We start from the raw sequence: 14,095 nt of genomic DNA, 5'->3' as shown, positions 1-14,095 counted from the left end.
TCTCTCTCGCTCCGTCTCCCCCTTCCTCCGCCCTATCAAACTGAAATTCCTCATTGTGTCTGCAGATTGAAAGCTGCTCGTGAAAGTCTAAACTCCGTTTGAACTCTGCTGGACAGCCCCGTCGTCCCTGGTCCCTGACATCTGCTCCTCCCTACGATGCCTTCATCGCCACCTCTCACGACGACAGACTGAGCTGCCGTCGCTCAGGGCCCGGCGGCGGCTTAGATTTCCCAGACCCTCCAGCTGCTCCTTCAGAGAAGAGTCCGCATCTTCGGAGCTTTGTCTCTGTGTGTCGACGACCAGCGCCATGAGCGGCTCTAGGGAATGCGACCGGATATCTACGTAAAGGGTCAGACCGAAGAGCGGGAGAGTCACAAAAACGTGTCTTCTCTGCAAACGGTTCTCCGTCAACTACAGTCCGACGTTGGGAGGCCTCCCGGCCGCACCGCCCTGCCCGCCCCCCCCGACTCTCAGGACTGAGACGAAGGGCACGATGCCGGAATGCCACGCTGGAAATACAAACGTATATTTTTTAAAGAAAAGAAAAGGAAAAAAAAAAAAACCCGTAAGACTAAAAGACAACTTTCTACGTCCAGGGTAGGGACCGGAGAAGAGAGAGAGAGAGAGAGAGAATGCCTGTCATGTCATCGCACACTGACGAGGCTGCTCATGAAATCAGCGTTGACGTTAACGTCGGCGAATGCGTTTGGCGCTGAAACGTGGGGACAGCAATTTCGATAACTGGAGGCATCGAGGAAAGGATCAAACGCACGTCGCAGGCGTTCAGAGCAAATTCGACCTTAGGTTAACTGTAGAATGTTACAGCAATAAATAGTGCACAGACATAAAGAAGGCAGCGTTTCGATAGCAATTCTCAGGGGTTTTGTCTTCCCGGAAGAATAGGATCAGAATGGGAAGGATGGATTCAAAACGGGTACGTGGGACATCGGTAAGTGAAGCCTCGGTGATGAAGACGCAGACGATTCGTTGAGATTCGGCCAGTAAACCCACCTGTTCAGGGCAGAAAGGATGGAAGACACAAAAAGAGGAGGGAAATGGAAAGATAGACGTCGGCCAGATGATCGAGGGTCTGAAGCCTCAGACCGAGGAGCTCGGTGTCTATCTTGAAGAAAACAGAAGACAACGTGGCTGTGGCTTGTTGTCTTTGGGAGGCCGACCCTGGGATTGCCACGTGTTAGGTGGTCTGTGAGCGGCACGCAGAAATGGGACAGCCTGTCACGAGCCAGACGCCAGACGCGGGAGGCCACCAGCCGCATGGAAGACGACCGGCATGAGCCAGTGAAATCGCGTGGGGGGCGGTCGAGAAGACTTGGGTGCAGCCATCACATCCGTCATCCAAGAACAGAGAACGAACTTTAGGGCAGAAAGGTTTGAGAAAAGTACAAACCTGGTCTCTGCTCTTGAGCTCCGTCAGCATGACAATCACTTTCACTTTTCTTTGGAAAATCATCTGCCAGAAGTCACCGATGGTCTCCTTTAGGGGTCCCTGAGCGGCAATCATCACTTCAGGTTTCCAGTAGCTCTTTACAGAAAATAAAGAGGAAAAGAAGCGGTGGGCTTCGTTACCACTGCTAACGGATGAAAACAGTGGAGTCTTAAACAGCCTCCCGGAAACAGAGTCGCTTCGTTTTGACATCAACGTTGTCACATAAAAAGATTAAGATTCTTAGGTCCTAGAAACAATGTGATCTCTGCATGTAAAATACTTATTTAGTTAATGATAACACTTAGCTGATCATGTGAAATCAAGATTAGAAAATATTACCTTACAACGCTAACAAATTTTTCTTTCCTAAAATACCTTTTCTTTTCTCTCTCTCTCTAAAAAGGCTAATGTGGTTATAAAAGGAATTATCTTCGTTATGTCTCTGTTGAGGTCCATACACTCAGGATAGCTGATCATTGAGCTAACATTCTATGAATGTGTGTTTTAGGAAAACTGGATAGAAATCCAACTTAGCGTATAAGCAAAAAGGATTCGCCAAATGACTAAAAGTCTCTTGTTTGAATTCTCAGTTTATAAAAATTAAAAAAAGGTATGTGACACAGACTCACCTAATAATTTAGGTAATCCGAAAGAAAAGTTTTAACTATACGAACACACATATTTGATTTGCTTACGGTTTGGGTGTCTGACTAAACGTAAACATTTTCAAATACTTACGTTTGTTCAAAATATTATTTTTTCTCAAATTTCTATTTTATTGTTTTTCAAATCGACATGATTATAGTCATATTTGTCACACGACTAACAGCATTGTCTTGTGTTGTTCAGCTTGTCAGGTTTTCACATCCTTAAGCCTTTCGATGAATTACAATACAGTGTTAAAAACCGAAGCTCGTCATTCTTTTACAGAATCACTCAGTGCACGGCCATGATAACGTAGCTACGATTTTTTGGAGGGCTCTGGGAGTGTAGGCGCCTACCATGACGAAAGACGCATTGATGTAGTTGCTGGTGTCCTCGGTGTCACTGTCATCGTCGGAAGAGTCATCCGATTCGTGCTCACTCTCTTTGCTGATTTCCAGCTCGTGCTTGAGGGGCACTCTGTTAAAATCATCTGTGGGCAATAAATTAATAGTAAGTCTTCCTCTAAAAAAAAAATCAGACCTCTGCTTGATTGTCACGTGGACATTCGAAAGTCAGTTAGAAGGGACAGATTGCCTTATGGAAGTATATTGACCTCCAGGGATGTACGTAAAATTCAGTTCTTCCCGATTAACGCATTATAAAAAGAAGCCTAAGAGAAAGAAGGAAAAAAACGGGACGTAACTCTATATTAAATAACAAATGGACATCACAACATTCCATGTGATTACTCAATTTTTGATACACGTACTTTAGTTTTCCACGGAGTATTATTATTCCGCTTGATATGTTAAAAATGCATGTGTAAGTTAATAAAATACATAGCTTAGGCAAAAGTCTAGTTTTCAGTTACATACTATTAACACTCTTAAATTAACACTCTTAAATAGGTATCCGAGATAATGATTATTTAATCGAGAAAATTATTTAGCCCATAATTTCTCACCGTTTCTCAATTTCCTGTCTAGTAACTTGATCAAATGATCTGATGAGCCACATCACCATCAAGCCTATATTTTCAACTTTATGAGGACTCTTTCAGAAATTAACTAGGTCAACCACGCACTGGTCCGATTTATCCTGTTGCCCAGCTTACTAGCTTGCATCCTATTTTCTCCACGTTAATTTTAGTGTGTGCAAGTGAATGGCATTAGAGCTGTACCCGATGCGGTCCTATCGAAACGCTTAAATAGCAGGATTCGAAACACCGTGCGGATCACGATCTGTTAAATTGGATGACGGGCAGTTTGCAGAGCACTTTCGACCTCCGAGATATAAGACAGGGATAAAGAGAAAGCGCATAGGGAGCGAAAGCTCGCAATCTCTGCCATTCGGCGATTGCCCTGGAGTGAATAACTGGAACCAGATAAGATTAGGCAGAACTGGAAAAGAGGCCATGTTGCTTTTCTCCAGTTTCGGAAGTTTCGTCCTTCCGACAACCCGCTTCTGCGATGACCGGTAGACAGGAAACGCTGAGTATAGTCCACGGTTCACCGTGAATGTCTGAGGTTCAAAGAATTCGCTTCAACCACATCGTAAGGGGCCTGTCGACGGTTCTCAACAGCCAGCCCAGCGCTGAAAGGTGCTTCAACGCCGTCTGTGTGTTTGCTAACGCCTCACGTTAAACAGTTCCAGGAGAGAATTTCAGTTTATGTGATGCAAAAATAATAATAATAATAATAAAGTAAACTACATACATGGAATGACGGAAGAATTCCTGTTTTTACTTTTATTTTCCTCTTGATTTCCAACGTGCTGTGTCCTCCAGCTCCTGTACGAAGGGAGTCTCTGAGAGGAAAAACAGAATGGAAAACGCTTTTAAAATGTCAATATCGGCTTAGTCTATTATTAATTAAGGCATAACATGCTCCCTAAAGAATAGTATTTCATCCAGGTTTGCAAAGTCCACATAGTTCACCATCTTGGATTTTGCCTCTGACTTTTTCTTTCTAATCGCTCAGGCGTTTAGTACTTTGACATGGTGAGTTGGAGCTAGATACATACAATTAAATGAAAGAAAACGGTTTCTATTTGTGGGCTACTGGTTAGCAAAGCAGCACGGTGTTTTCTTGTGTAAGTCGAAAGCACTCTGCAGAGGTTGAGCATCATCCAGAGTGCAAAAAGCAATGGTAAATTCTTTTCCAACGATCAGAAGTGGACTCTCCAGATAGAGTGTTTGCAGAAGGCACGAGTCGCGCTGAGGAGAGTCGGTGCTTCAGTTATTTTCGCCTTCCAGCCTGTCTTCCCTGTCACCCACAGTAGCTCATCGGTCAGCAAGACCGATCATTGCTACCGGCGAAGCTCTCAAACGCTTCCTTCTCTCTCGTAGACTTGGTCCGGCCCACGGTCATTTCTCACCTGAAAATGTCAGACACGGAACCGAGCGCGGCCACCCAGCAGCCTCTCAGCCGGTGCCTCCTCTCGGCCGGCGGCCGCCCCTGGTCTGTGGTCAGCGGACTCCCGTCCATCCCGATCCTCGGTCCCAAACTAAATGTCCCTTGGGGACGCCACGAGGGATGTCGCAGCTCCTTAAGAAGCTGACCACGCCCTTCTTGCCCCATTAAATCACGACTCGAAGGAAAGATACGTGTGCTCTCCGCTCCCTGCTTCGACGCAAACCTTTCCTACCCACTCCTCCTTCACAGGTAGCCAGCTCCCTAGATGTGACTCCCCCGCGCTCCCATCCTGTGGCCTGCGGTGGGGGCGTCCGTCACCGCATCTAGTCTGGGACCTGGCGGGCTGCGCGCCCCTCTCCTCGCGGCCTGCCATCAGGCCGGTCACTTCCTCGCTGACGAGGATGCGGTCCCCAACGCTCGGCCTCTTTGCGTGGGACCTTCCCCGCCTGCCACGACCTGCCCCTCGCTCCTCGGCCATCGCCTTCTCCGCCCTCCCTCGAGCTTTCCTTCCAAAGACTGCATCGCCGTCGTGCTGTTGGAAACGACCTCTACTGTTCCTAGTCATCTCTTCCAGTGTCTTCAGCAATCGGAAATTCTGTCACCGCATCGTCTTCGCCACTTCCTCTCTGTGCTCACGTCCCTCTTTATCGTCTGCCATCGCATCATTCTTTTGCAAACACCCTCAACTCCTTGGCCTCCAAAACTGTCGAATGGCCATTTTTAAGAATCCCAGATGGGTTTAATCTAGTCATCCACATACACAGCTCAGCTCCCCAGAGACCTCAGTGTCTCTTCAGAAAAAAAAAAAAGAAAACCAACTGGCTGATCGCTCTTTCGATTCAAGATCATTAACGTCAAATGATCCAACAATCGTCTCTGGCAACCCCCCCACCTTGGCCTAGCAAGACTGCTTCCCCGCTTTGACGTGCGCACGGCGGCTCGGAAGAGCTCGTGCATTCACTGCAGGCGATTCATCGGCTGAAAGAACAAGAACGCAGTGAAACAGCCCTGTGCTGGGGGCCGCCCTGTGAGCCGCCGGCTCGTGCCCTGGTGCAGGTCTGCGGCTGGACGGAGCTGCTCGGTGGCACGCTCGCTGCCTGTCCACCCACATCTCGGCCCACTTGGACCCGACACATCACACGGCTCTGCGAACCCGTCTTGGGAAACTCTGAGATCCCCAGTTCGGTGGTTCACGGAAAGGTCCAGTAAACTGGAGATAAAAGACGCGAGAGAAAAGCTGCAAAACATGTTTGGTAAGTGGGCGAAGTGCAGACAGCCGTGCCCGCCCTCTGCGGCCGGAGCGAATGGCACCTCGGGCCGGCTCTCAGAGCGAGCGCCTCGTAAACGGGTCAGGACTCGCCATTATCCCTCGCTTTCTGTCTCCCGGCTCCAGCCAGTTCAGCTTCCTACGTCGTCGTAAACTCCTCTAATTATTTCCTTTACAAACCCAAACCAGATGCGGCGTTTAAAGGCGAGATGCTACATTGCCTTTGGCGGGCCAGTGCCGTGGCTCTGTACCATTATGTTTACACGTTATTTCAGACCAGCTTAATGAGGAGTGGCCACTGCAGAATCGGATCCGCAGTTAGACACGCTTCCCACGTAACAGCTGTGTGACTTCCACGGCACTGGAAAGTAACCAGCAACCGGCGAAATCCGTCGGCAATTATTACGACTGCTGTCATCACCTGGAACTCTGCCTCCAGGGGCGATGGCTCGCTGGGCGGGTCTCTCTTCTTCATGTTAGACAGATAGGGATGCAGTTCGGATAAGTTCACCTCTGTTTCGCCAAACTGGTTGTACTCCACCAAGGCCTGATGGATCAGGATGTACTGTGCCTAGCATTTCAGGGGAAAAATACAGATAATTAGCTGACGGCTTAGTTCTGTGCATCGCAGTTCAATAAACTACATAGTCCCATATTTTTTCTCGTATCGGGACAACGTATGGAAAAGAAAACTGATGTCTGTAACAGTGAAATGCTCTGTGAGCTGGTGCTCGCTCTTCTCTGGAATCTGAGCAAAAGCTCCACCTTAGACCTTTTCTTTCCAGAAAGAAAAAAAATAGCTTGCTAAGTAGATTAGACATTTACTGTAAGGCATAGCTTTTATCTTATTCCTAAAAAATCAAGAACATTATCGATTACTTCTTTCAGCGACTATTACTGAGTCAGGAAGCCAAATGAGTAATATATAACACTATAAGAAATTTTACATTATATCTGAGAGGAAAAAAACAAGTTGATAGAACGTATTTTAAAAAGTTTTCTAGAACTTTCTAAAACAGAAAATTCTTTAAGAAACACATTATGCCAAACCCAGATTTAACAACTCCTAACCTTTTATCATATTCGAATTCACTATTTTAAAATAAAAAACACGTTTCTGATAAACGTGCAGCCTTTTCCTCCACAGCCTCCCTCTCCCGAGTTTTGGTGGTACCCTTCGACCCTATTTAGTTTTTCCACAGGAAATAAATTTTTTTTTTTTTCTGGTCAACACTCTGCTTTTATGCGTCTACACTAACCTCTGTGTATCTATAAATATTGCACATTTTCGTGTGTTTTCGTAAAAGCACGCTAGTTGTGCCCAGCACGTCTCACGGGTGGCTTTTTCCACGGTCACTTTCGTCTGCGCATGTGACCGCGAGGCCAGGTCCAGACCTGGAAGCGTCGCGGCGGCGTCGGCAGGGCGAGTGCCGCACGAGTCCACACATGCGCATTTTGTCTGCCTGTCCCTGACGATGCGCATTTAGGGCCTTTCCGACTGTCCGTGCCCGTCCCGCCCCCGCCGGCTGCGGCGAACGTCCTCGCGCGCGCGCGGACCAAGCGCCACCGCCAGGCCGCGGGCAGCTGTCCAAGTGCTGAACCTGAGCCGCCTTTTTGCCGTAACAGGGGAGACACATGCGCTCAGCGTCCAGTGTCACAGAGGCACGGGTGACACCGCGACCTTGTACAGGGGTGCACGGCGAGACGTGAACCCCGAAAGTCTAGCTCTGCAAACCAGGCTCTGGGCCGCGATGCTGTCCCCTGTCCCTGGGCTGAGTGTTACGAGATGCTGCCCGATCGGTTTTCTGCGTGTTTATTTCCCGCGCAGTCCCGTGCGTGACCATGGAATTTCTCTGTTTTTAAATGTATTTCACAGTCCCTCCCCCACCCCCCTCGCGCAGCACCTTCAGCCACCAACGGAAGGTGCTCTGACTGTGCTTGGCGCTCGCCGCCTGCTTGGATTTCGGGAAATTAAGAGGACCTGCCCCCCACGGCGGGCGCGGGCCGTACCTCCACCTGCACCATGAGGCACCGCTGCCGCCGGAGCTTGACCACGTAGCCGTACACGTCCGCGCGGCCCTCGGCCTCCAGGCCCTCCAGCATGGCATCGATGCCGATGTAGGTGCCCGTGCGGCCCACGCCCGCGCTGGCGACACAGACACGCGCGTGAGCCACGACCGCGGCAGGAGAGGGGGACCCGCGAGGGAGCAGCGGGGACCCATAACGGAGCAGGGGGACCCACGGGGGAGCAGGGGGACCCGCGAGGGAGCAGAGGGACCCGCGGGGGAGGAGGGGGACCCGCGAGGGAGCAGCGGGGACCCATAACGGAGCAGGGGGACCCACGGGGGAGCAGGGGGTCCCCCAGGGAGCAGGGGACCCTCGGGGAGCACAGGGACCGCGGGGGAGCAGGGAGACTCACGGGGGAGCAGAGGAATCTGCCGGGGGAACAGGGGGACCCGTGGGGAGCAGGGGGTACCCCCGGCATAGCACAGAGACCACGGAGGAGCAGGAGGACCTCAGGGAACGGGGGACCCATAGGGGAGCAGAGAGACCGCGGAGGAGCAGGGGCACCCTGGGGAGCGGGCGGAGGGTTAGGGGCCCCCTCCCAGCCTGTCCTCTGAAGCCAGCGCCCACTGGAGGGACGGCCCCGCCGGCCAGCGGCCTCACCTGCAGTGCACCACGATGGGGCCGCTGAAGAAGGTGCTGAAGGCGTTCACCCTCCTCCGCAGCTTGAGCAGCAGGTGCGGGTCCTCGGGCACCCCGTGGTCCGGCCAGCTGGTGAACTGGATGTGAGCCACCTCTCTCCCGGTCACTTTTTCTTTTTTCTAGCCGAGAGATCATATTTGCCTTGAGCTGATTTTGTCGCTGGCGTCATTCAAAGCAAATGACCTGACGTAAATGAGTGGAAGCGGGGAGGGGACCAGTGCAAACAACTCCTCGGGCGCTTCGTTAAGCCATGGTTACATGTTCCTTTTCAATTAATAACTGGTCGCTGAGATGTCATACTGGACCAGCGTGCGCTAACCAGTGAGCAGAAGGTAAGCGACGTAGGGTAAGTGTGGCAGGAGCTGCTGGGGACTTTCAGGCCACTATGTTAGTTAAGAACAGTGACCTCAGACTGGTCAGTGCAACCAGGTCGGCTCCGACCTCCACGTGTCACCGTAGCTACAGACGGGGCCTTCGTGGCTTCGTCCATCATTTACCCCTGAAACATTGTTGGGATTGTCCCTCAGCCCTCTGTGCGTGTGACAATGAGTGGTACCCTGGGAGGCCGGCATAAATACACGACTGGTGATTTTTACTGCAGAAAATGTATCTGGATCATAAATACCATTCAGGTTACTGAAAACCTTCCAATAAGTGAAATTTAGAGAACTTTTCAGCCTTATCTGTAAAGACTTCCGTTTTTAAACGGCTTTATTAAGATGTTTTTCACATCTTAATACCATAGAATTCATTCAAAGTGTAAAATTTTTATTACACTCACAGAATTGTAAAATCATCACCGCTGTTTGATTACAAAACATTTTCATTACCCCCACCCCCCAAATGGACCTCCCCGATTAGCTGTCATCCCAGGTCCTGGTCTAACTCCTCAGTCCCAATCAACCACTCACTGACCTTCGGTCTGCAGATTTGCCCGCTCTAATCGTTCCGTAAGCGGAATCGCACACACGTGTGGGAGACCCCGTCTCAGCTATTAGTTAGAACCCTGGAGTCTTCTTTCCAAACTAAACATTTTATCTCTCCTACGTAATTGTCCCATTCGTACAAATATTCTTCCATAATGGCAACGAGCACGTTGAGAATACGGATCAGTTTATCGTTCATTCGATAATTTTGATCATTTACTCCACACGTTTCATGCGCTTTACTTTGGACTTCGAAGGTCGGCATTACAAACACTTTCGGGGGGGCGTGGACGAGAACTGCTTTCTCCAGGGACCTAACGGACCCTGTCGTCTCGTGGTAGAGTTCTAACCCAACTCTTCCTCCTGCAGGCCATTACAAATAACTCCTCTGTGTGTTCACTGCCCATAGTTGGGAAAATAATGACAATAATAATTTCTCCCAGGTATATTTTAATTGTTCGCATTGACCATCCCGCGGGGGCCTTTTTAGACAAGCCAGACGAAACCAGACATCGTGCAAGGAAGCGGACTCACGTGCGTGACGATGAACTTCTGGACGATGTAGTCGGGGCACCGCTTGAGCTCGCTGATCTTCACGGTGACGTCTCCGTACTCCCGGCTGGTCTCTTCCATCGACGGCCAGTATTCTGCACATTTGTTCTAGGTTTTAAAAATCATGAATGATTCCAGTTTTTCATTTCAATGAACTTCTCATTACATATTCTTTAAGCAACGACAAAAAAAATCAAACAGAACGTAGTCGTCTGAAATTCTCAAAACAGAAGTATATTCTTTAAGCACGTAGACACCTGAAGCTGGGCGCTTGAACTATCTTCCGTTTCCCATGAAGGCGTCTGAGGGGTCCCCCTCCCACCCAGGCTTAGCTGCACGTGCAAAACGGACGCGCTCGGTAGTGGGCAGAAAGGGTGCACAGGTTAAATTCAGGCTGGGGCATGCGGAGGCTCTCACGCTTCCTAAAGTCGCGCGCGTTACGTTAACTGCCGCCCATCTGCCCAAGGTCACTCTTGTTTCAAGTACTCACAAGTACTTGTGAAACTGGCACGTAGACATGTACTAAATTTACGACACTGCGAAGAAACAGGCATCGAATTGAAGCCCAGCCGTTAAGCGGAAATGTTTACATTTTTTTCATCTAGACCCATATGTATGTATAGGTGTACAGAGTGTAGTTTTCTACAAGGGTGAGGATTTTATTCACATGTTATGCTCATTAATACAGAGAGCTGCCGTTTTCGTCGTCAGGCACGGGCACTTGTGACTTTGCGAGGTCGCGTATGCCAGCGTGCTCTTTTCCTACCCTCCGCCTCTACCCCGGGGGTCCTCCGGGCCTCACCCTGTTCCCCTCTTCACAGCGAGTGACCATGACGATGACCGTGGCCTTCTGCTCCCAGATCATCCTCCAGAAGTCATCAACACTTTCATCCCTGGGACCTAGGAGGTAAACAAATGCAAGCTAAGAAACGCCTTCTTAAAACTGCTAAGAAACAGCGTCTCGGAAGGCACAGGGGACAAGCCGATAAGTTACCTTGGGCAGCAATGTACTTCCTGGGCTCTTTGAAACCCTGTTTGAAAGACACAAAGGGGCATCATTTACCGAACAAACACTCGATTATCCCTTTACATGCAAAATCGAGAGTTAGAGGATGTTGCTTCCGATCCACTGTTCTTCGGTTGTGGGTGTCCCCGAGCGTTTTCAAATTATAAGGGGGGTTTTACTGACGCGTGATCAGGCGTGCGACTTTGCCAAACGTGTCAGTCAGCATTTATGAACAATATTCATAACTTCCACGTGTCTTCGCTGTGTACCCAGAACACCCTAAAAAACTAGCCTTCGTCCTCATTTGGGGTGGCAAAACAATTTACAAGAGTAATCCAGGCTTTTCTCTATTTGCGTCCTGCCAGACCTTACGGCACCATCCGCCACAATTTAAACTTCCTTACCGGCCACGTAGTTACCGTTGGGATTTTTTACTCATTTTCTCTCAATAAATCATCCCGAGATTACCCCACATTTCTACCCAGACTCCGCCCTAGAGAAGAGATGTGATAACTTCCATTTATCTACGGTGCCTGCTTTCTCCGCTCCTGGTGCCGAGGTAGGAGGGGACAGAGGCGGATAAGATGTGCTGATTTCTTTCAGATTATCTCACCACATTCCTTAAGTTCAGCTCAGCTGTCAGGGAGACAAAGAGACGACCTTTTACATGTAGGGGAAATGTGGCTACATGGGCCACGAAACTGCTTAATTTTGCTAACTCCGTGAAACTTCTCGGGACGTAGTTTTATTGACACGCGTGGATTCAGCGACATGATGGTGTAAATCGAGTGACTACGCTATGTCAAGTCCATGCCTAGAGGCTGCACAGACGTATTCTCCGGGGCTCCCGGCCCTGCCGGAGAAACGTCGGTGCGACTCGACGACATAGTCGTATTTCAGTAGACAACAGAAGTTCTTTTTTTTCCAGAGACTATCTAAATTCTTAGCAAATTAAAAATTCAGAGGGAGCATGACTCTGCTGACGCTTCTAGCCTCCAGAGCTGAGAAAGAATAATTCCTGTTTCGAGACCCCCAGTCTGTGGCGGTACTTTTTCGCCTCGGCCCTAGGAAACTAATACGCTGTGTAAATAAATAAATATGTTCTTATAATTTGATCATTTCACCCACTCCACTAAAAGTTTATACATTCAGGTACGTATAAACAGACAAAAGACCCCTTCAAGTTCAGTTGCTTTTTCTTTAAGGAAAATTGCTGGCCTCTGCTCTTTATAATGATGTATATATATAGCCAAGATAAATGTTTTAGGTGAATAAAGCACGGTTCAGAAAAGTGTGAATACTATGTTAACAGTTTCGGATGAGGGAGAGAATAACAAATGTGGATGTTTTCTTGTTTATATTTAAAGAAACACTGCGCGAATAAGAAACAACACAGAGTTCGCCTCTTCAAAGCAGTGGGGTCTTAGGCAGATGGTGGGTTGAGTGGGAGGAAGATTTTTTCCAGTCTTTCTATAAATTTATACTGCTTAAAAATTGAAATTCGTGTGGTATATTACTTATTTAACAATTTATATCGTAAATTACATTTTTTTTAAACTATTTTGGATAAACTCTCCGTATTTGATTTGTGATAAATACAATGGATGGATGATCTGAGTCCATGACAGCATCCACGCTGAAATGCAACGGTACGTAATTAAAACACAGAGGTTCGGAGTCAGGGAGGCCTGCGTCTGAATCCCAATGCAAACCATCACTAACTGAACATGGGCAAGGTGGCCTAACGGGCAGAACTCCCAGCCTCACCCCTGCAGCGTGGTGCACATGGCCACGGCTAATGTGACATACACGGCAGATCATCTCGTCTAATATCCAGCACATACTGGGTACCGGAGTATTTTGATTCTTAGTATCGCTTTATTTGTAGAGAAAAATCCTGAATGAAACCTAGTACCCATAGCAAAAGAGAACTATCTAGACTTGCAAATAATTGCGATTTTCTTGTTCGTGGCAGTGACGTCATGGGCTTACTTGAAACTCTTTCTAATAAGATTCCTAAAGTTTTGCCATGGCAGAGGAGGAGCTGAGCGGAGCGCGTGGATGCGAGGAAGATGAAAGTGCTCAACGACAATTCGCTAAAGCTAGCAAGTCGCGTAGCCGCGAAGCTTCCCACTCACATCGATGTAGCTGGCGTTGATGTAGTTCGACCCTGCGTCCCCGTTGACTTCAGACAGCTCCACACGGTTGTAATCATCTGCTCGGAGAAAAGCGGCGGCAGGAAGTGACGTGATGAATAAGCAGCAGCCTAAACGCACGGGAAGCCCGCTCCCGGCCAGCACTTACAAGGAAGGATGTCGACGTAACGGTTCTTATTCTGGTTGAAGGGTTTTCGAGCCTCCTTGATGGAAAACTTGCTGAACACCCTGGGAATGCTCTGGAAGACACCGAACCCTTGTGTCACAGCACGGTCAAGAAAACGGTGTTCCCCTTGCCGGCTAGACGAGACACCCCATAACGTGCTTCCTTTATACCCCTGAGCGAGCCACACAGGGTCGTTGAATTTTTACATTGAGGAATTATGCCAAAAACACTTTTAAAAAAAGGAAGGATAGACTGCTTTGAGAATAAAGCCCATACTTTTAGAATAAATTGTCAGCGAGAGGAAATTTAGAATGAATTGCTTTGCCACTTTAAAACTCATTTAAAAACATACTGAAACGGTTACTGAGAGCACAGGGCCAAAATCAGCCAAATAGGTTTCATGACACAACATCGTAAACATATTACTACAATGAGGCATTATTTTCCAATATCGACTGGTTCCCTGACTAGGTGTCTCTCTTCTGATCTGTAAAGATCTGCTAATAATATCTGCTTGGACGATGTTGCAGTGTCATGCGGGGTAGATTATAAAGGCGATGCGTTTAAATTGGATTTGTCCTGATAACTGAGTCAAATTTTTCCTCGCGTATCAAGAAGAGCGCTCACTTGAAATTCAGCCAGAAACAGTCTTCCCTCATCAGCAATCTTTCTCTTATAAGTTTCCAGCAAAATATCTGCATGGATGGGCTCCACGTTCATCAGCTGCTTCTCGTCATCTTTAAACACAGTCAAGATTCGGGGTTAGTGTTACACCCACCTGCTGGGGGTTCCCACCAATGTCATTGAGTT

The 14,095-nt window shown here is 48.5% G+C and overlaps 1 protein-coding gene across 1 annotated transcript in view; it reads right to left on the bottom strand.

Annotated features, from left to right (window-relative positions):
* Positions 1–14,095, bottom strand: part of PTPRC (protein tyrosine phosphatase, receptor type C) — a 91,722-nt gene that overhangs the window by 4,485 nt on the left and 73,142 nt on the right. The window contains exons 13-24 of the mRNA XM_011367310.1: positions 13,913–14,047; positions 13,268–13,358; positions 13,102–13,178; positions 10,952–10,988; positions 10,760–10,857; positions 9,940–10,065; positions 8,441–8,598; positions 7,784–7,919; positions 6,195–6,344; positions 3,808–3,898; positions 2,449–2,582; positions 1,409–1,543 (exon numbers count right to left, since the gene is read on the bottom strand). Of these exons, the coding sequence (XP_011365612.1) occupies positions 1,409–1,543; positions 2,449–2,582; positions 3,808–3,898; positions 6,195–6,344; positions 7,784–7,919; positions 8,441–8,598; positions 9,940–10,065; positions 10,760–10,857; positions 10,952–10,988; positions 13,102–13,178; positions 13,268–13,358; positions 13,913–14,047 (1,368 nt within the window). The remainder of the gene's footprint in view (positions 1–1,408; positions 1,544–2,448; positions 2,583–3,807; positions 3,899–6,194; positions 6,345–7,783; positions 7,920–8,440; positions 8,599–9,939; positions 10,066–10,759; positions 10,858–10,951; positions 10,989–13,101; positions 13,179–13,267; positions 13,359–13,912; positions 14,048–14,095) is intronic.

Source organism: Pteropus vampyrus, unplaced genomic scaffold (assembly GCF_000151845.1).
Source record: "Pteropus vampyrus isolate Shadow unplaced genomic scaffold, Pvam_2.0 Scaffold131, whole genome shotgun sequence".
NCBI classification, from domain to species: domain Eukaryota; kingdom Metazoa; phylum Chordata; class Mammalia; order Chiroptera; family Pteropodidae; genus Pteropus; species Pteropus vampyrus.
The sequence above is the reverse complement of the archived record's forward strand: the minus strand, read 5'-3'. Positions and strand labels throughout refer to the sequence as shown.